The sequence below is a fragment of the Acomys russatus genome, chromosome 9 (genome assembly GCF_903995435.1).
Source record: "Acomys russatus chromosome 9, mAcoRus1.1, whole genome shotgun sequence".
Classification (NCBI taxonomy): Eukaryota; Metazoa; Chordata; class Mammalia; order Rodentia; family Muridae; genus Acomys; species Acomys russatus.
Genome location: NC_067145.1, coordinates 39,671,990 through 39,677,643, shown reverse-complemented (window position 1 = coordinate 39,677,643; position 5,654 = coordinate 39,671,990). Strand labels below are relative to the sequence as shown.

At 47.5% G+C, this 5,654-nt stretch overlaps 1 protein-coding gene across 1 annotated transcript; it reads left to right on the top strand.

The window, feature by feature from the left end:
- Positions 1-802: 802 nt before the first annotated feature.
- On the top strand, positions 803-4,695 carry Znf438 (zinc finger protein 438; the record flags this gene model as incomplete). The annotated part of the gene is made up of 2 exons (XM_051150863.1): positions 803-2,616; positions 3,918-4,695. Coding segments are annotated over 2 exons (2,373 nt in total), but the record flags the coding sequence as incomplete, so codon positions are not given.
- Between the last annotated feature and the right edge of the window lie 959 nt (positions 4,696-5,654).

The following is a 5,654-nucleotide window of genomic DNA, read 5'->3' as shown; positions in this document are numbered from 1 at the left end:
GTCCCAGCTCTCTGGAAGCCCTGTTTAATGACTAACAGTTGGAACAGGAGAACTGTGGCACAACGGTAGAGAATTAGAGTCTTAGGAGAGAGGGCAGGCAGGTCACCTTTCTAGCCTCGTCTTTTTTTTCTTTTTTCTTTTTTTTTCTTTTTTTATTAATTTATTCTTGTTACATCTCAATGTTTATCCCATCCCTTGTATCCTCCCATTCCCCCCCCCATTTTCCCATTATTCCCCTCCCCTATGACTGTTCCTGAGGGGGATTACCTCCCCCTGTATATTCTCATAGGGTATCAAGTCTCTTCTTGGCTACCTGCTGCCCTTCCTCTGAGTGCCACCAGGTCTCCCCCTCCAGGGGACATGGTCAAATGTGAGGCACCAGAGTACGTGAGAAAGTCATATCACACTCTCCACTCAACTGTGGAGAATATTCTGACCACAGCCTAAGTGTCCCTCAATAGAAGAGTGGATCCAGCCTCGTCTTGAAGGCCGTAGGGAGTTGATTAGAAAGATGGGGACAGGACAGGCAATCTGTTCTGAACAGATAAATTAGATGTTGTTTTTTTAACTATATAAATGGGGGGAGGGCACAGGAATGAGGGTGCCTGAACAGGTCAGAAGAGGACATTGGATCTCCTGCAGCTGAAGTTCAGGCAGCTGTGAGCCACCCAACATGGGTGCAGGGAAATGAGTTCAGGCCTTTTGCAGGAGCAGTGTATCCTCTTAACTTCTGAGCCAGCTCTCTAGCCCAGATGAGAGGTGATTTGAAGTTTCAGTACCAGGGACGGTTACGCTGTAGTAATCTGTGTTTGTCATTGCAGGTGAATCAAACAGCCCTTCGGGAGCAACACAGAATGGGAAAGGTTTACAGAGTAAGAGTCAGTTTAGGACCATAGCACCAAAAATTGTGCCAAAAGTCCTGACATCCAGAGTGCTACCCTGTCCTTCCTCATTTTCTGACCAAAGGAGTCCAGCTCTAACCTCCAAGCCTCTGGGCATGCCCACCCATAACTATGCTCTGATGCAGCTGGCTGGCCAAGAGGGAACGTTCTCTCTTGTTGCTTTGCCGAATGTTGCCTCAGCTCAGCCAATTCAGAAGCCCAGAATGTCCCTGCATGAAAACGTTAAGCTGCCTATTCCTCGATACCAACCACTAAGTAGCAAAGGACTAAGAAAGAGACAGGACCTGATCTCTTCCAAGAGTGCCTGCAGTGGACCTCCTGGCCCAGCCCAGATATGTCAGGTGTCCCCTTCCCCACAAGCCCATCCTGAACTGCCTCACAAACCCAGCGTGTTGAAGCAAATGCCCACTTTAGACTCTTCCCCGACCAGTATCAACACAGCTACCCTGAGCAGTGGTATTGGCCAAGAAGATTGGAATCCTCTCGTGACCAATAGCTGTGGCGATCAGGAGCTTTCTGCCATCCCAGCATGTACTACAGAGGGTTCCTCTTCCCCACAGAGCCTCCTGGCATCTATTCAGAAGGCAGACTGTGCCAGGAAGGCGGTACCCACTAGGCCTGCTGTTGCTGATGAAGAGCTTAAAGAACAGGTGGCTCCTGCACACACTGTCTTCAGCAGTGCCATGCAGTACCACATGGTCTCTGCGGTGCCTGAGGGTAAGGTGCCCATCCTACCCTTCACCAGAGTGAAAACCACAGAGGTGGGCAAAGTGGAATCGGATGCCAATAATGCAGAATTATCTTCATCTGGATGCAGAACAAACGGTGATGAGAGACTGTCCATCACAGAAAGGTTCAATGCAGCCACCCAGATAGCCAGCATGGTACCTGCTCTGCATGGGTCAAAGCAGAGTGCTTGTGATAGTGCCTTCTCTCTCAGCCACAAAGCAAAACCCAGCAGTGACTTAGCAAAGAGAAAAGGAAGAAAACGGAAGGTGCCAGATGAGGTTTTAGCATTGCAGGGTAAAAGAAGGAAATGCATTGTTGGTATGTGCGCAGATCGTGTACAAAGGAAAAGAAACAGTTCCCAGGAACCCATGGACCAGAAGCCCAGGGCTGCTTCCAGAAAGTATCGTAGCATCATGCCCAAGCCTGTCCTCGTCCTGTCTGCGTTGGCACCCCTGGCATCTCCTGTGGCTCTGCTGCAGTCCCAGGCTCCCAGCAGCCTCAGTCAGGATGTGCTGAATAACACATTGCCTCCAAAAGGGCTTGGCTCCAGACAGAGTGACCGCCCTACCCCAAAGCCCAGTTCTGTGCTCAGAAATGGATTCTCTGGCATTAAGAAGCCCTGGCACATGTGCCCTGTCTGTAACCACCACTTCCAGTTCAAACACCACCTTCTAGACCACATGAATATACACACCAACAGACGGCCTTACAGCTGTGGGATCTGTCGCAAGACCTATGTCCGCCCTGGCAGCCTGAGTGCACACATGAAGCTTCACCACGCCGAGCATCGCCCCAAGAGGCTAGTGTGCTGTGAGTTTTGTGCGAAAGTGTTTGGTCATGTCCCTGTCTACTTTGGCCATCTGAAGGAGGTGCACAGGGTTGTGATCAGCACAGAGCCCTCCTCTAGTGAGCTGCAGCCAGGAGACACGGCAAAAAACAAGGACAGAGATGCCACTGTGCAAGGACCTGACGGCCCATTGGAGAGGTGAGTGCTTCTGGGAAGGAAGCCCGGCAGGAAAGTCTGTTGTGATTTGAAAAGATTAAGGTTTCAGAAGTAGTCAGTAATGGTGCACACCTATAATTCTGGCACTTGGCAGATAAAGACAGGAAAATCAGTAATTCAGGGTCAGCCTGGGCTGTGTGAGACTGTCTCAACAACAACAGAAGATGTGAGAAAAATAAATCACCTCTCCCACACTCTTAGCTCTGTGAAGAATGACCCCATTTCTGGTTGGTTTCTGGTCAGCCAAAGTGTTTATTACAGTCAAAGCATGAATACCAATTTGAGGTATGTTGGGGACAGTTAGGTGACATTATTTTTGCATCTAAAGGTTATAATAGTAGATTATTATATATAGTTTTAGTAGTCTTTATAAAGTAGTTTTTCCCCAAGTTACTGTTCATAGAACTTATCTAAACAGTATTATCTACCCCAACAGTGCTGCCTGAGGCCGCCCCTTTCACCAGACCCCAAGATGCTCCACCTTGCCCTCAGCATCTCTACATGTGCCCTTTATTACCTGACAGGCCATGTTAATGTGTGTCTGTGTCCGTCTAGACATCAGAAAACAAAACCAAAACCCAAAGCTCTGTAATCTGGAAGCTGACATGGCAGACACTTAAGCAGTGGAAGTGGTCCACATGGCCACAGCTGAGGGGACTAGGGAATGAGAAGGAAACCCTGCCCACAGCGTAGGTTCTCTGCCCTTGTTCTTTATGGTCCCCGTTGCTCTAACAACTATTTTCTATTCAGTATCATAATGCATAAAAACAAGATGCCTGCACTAGCTTTTCCTTCACTTCTGCCCTCCTCTTCTCCAGCAGTTCTTTCCCATCTCCTGCTAACATGCTTTTTGCTGATATGCATGGAAGCTCCCTTCACACTTGTTTTCATGTGCTTAGATGATCTTAAGATGTTAGAGCTGCCCAAATGATAGGGGTGCGTGGATGATCTGGGACAGTCACCTCCTGCAGGACCACAGGATAGCCTGGCCACTCCCATCATATTACCTAATAATCCTGTTGTGAGCAGCTGGGGTAACCAGGGAGGTGGTTCACTAGGGGGAGATGCAGGACCCTCTGAAACGGTCCCTGGTGTTCTCAAAGATGTATGGCCCTGAGAGTAACAATGTATGCTGTGGCCTCTGCTGAGGCTCTGCTGAGCTCTCTGTTAATCCCCTGCTTTCCTAGCATGGTGCTTTATATCCCTGGAGGCCGAGATCTGACAACAAGAGATCCAGTTGCCTTCTCCTGGGAAATCTTACCTAGACTTTCCCCCCTTTCCAGGGAAACGAAATCAAGTTTGGAAGAAGATTTCCTTCTAAACCAGGCAGATGAGGTCAAACTGCAAATCAGATGTGGTCGCTGTCAGATCACTGCTCAGTCTTTCGCTGAAATAAAGTTTCATTTGCTTCATGTCCATGGGGAGGAAATTCAAGGCCGGCTTCAAGAGGTGATCTTACCAGGCGGCAGCTCTGGTGCCCCCTACCAGAAGCAGCACACGGAAAGAAGGAAGCAGGTGCCTCTGTGTGACTCTGTGGAGGACTCCCCAGCATTTCCCACAGGGAAAAGACTGCCGCCCCCTCATCAGAACAGAGAGGAGGTGCTGGGAGAGAGTGAAGGTGGCCAGTGGGGAGTGAGCGGCCCACCGCACCCCGCCAGGCTTCTCTGGTCCCATTCGGGCTTTAACTGCCTGCTCTGTGCCCAGATGCTGTGGAGGAAGGAGGACCTGCTTCTGCACTGGGTCCGGCAGCACAACTGTGAGGACCCCAGCAGACTCTGGGCTATCCTGGGCACGTTCTCTAACCAGGCAGCTCCTGAGCTCCCCAGTGGGGCAAGGCAGTGAGCAGCTTTTTTATCACACTCTACCTGTTAGTATTCAATTGTAAGGATGCAGTGCTCGGGCCACACCCGTGTACAGAGGTCATTTTGTGCATAGCTTTATTTTCGTAAGAAATAAAATATGTGCCCTGGATGCATTTTCTAACATACGTAGTCTCGCTTTAAAATTCCATGCACTCTCTACTAACGTATACTTACCTATAATAAATAAAAAGATCAAAATTAGGGAACTGAAACGTAGAGAAGATTGTCATTCTCCATTGCAAGACTTAGAGAGAGCATATGTGTTTGAGTGTGCATGTGTACATGATGCTGTTTGATTATGCATGCAATTCTACAGCTGTAGAGCGTAGTCCCAACCATAGTATTAGTTATATTAAGTTACATTTAGCAGATATTTATCAGTCTCTGATTTGTTTGCATATGCTCTAGAACAGTCTTTTTAAAGTTTTCTCTACCATAACTTAAAATCCATGTTTTCAAGACACATTTTTTTTTTTTGTAATTTTGCTGTTTTCTTAAATGTGCAATGCTTTGAAGAATAGCCAGCAAGTCTTCTAGTGTTCCTTCTCAAAATAATAGGGAAAAAAATGGATCCTTCGACTAATAAAAAAAATATCCACTTGCTTGGTAGAAAGTTATTTTCAGGAAGTCTTTGTGACCAGAAACTTTATAACCTGGAAAGTGAACTAGATGGTGCAATCCAGATGCCGCGGTACTGCCTGCTTTCTCTCCCTCCGAGGAACTTCAGAGGCTGTCGCTAGCTGATCAATTTTAGATACAACTGCGCCTTTAACGCCCCGAGTCTCTTTGAAAATCGAGAGTAAGTGATGGTCTCTTAAAGTCCTGGGAAATTACCTTGACTCACAAAAGTTGCCATTTGAAGTTTCTAGCCATCCTGTCTGTGAGTCATTTTCTGCAAAGTGGGGTCTGAACACTCATCACCCTAAACTCACTGCCTTGAGATGAGAGCTCTGCACACATGGCCAGTCCTATTTTGTTTGCTAGGCAAGGGCTTGAGAAAGTAAGTTACCAGGAAGAGAGAAGGAAGTGCTGATGGATAAGCTACTGGGTCTTGCATCATCTCCTTAAATGTCTAGCAGTTTGTCAGTATCTTATGGCTACAACAGTGCAGGAGGAGACTCTTTTTGATAACAGTTTTGCAAATATGAGAAAAAGATT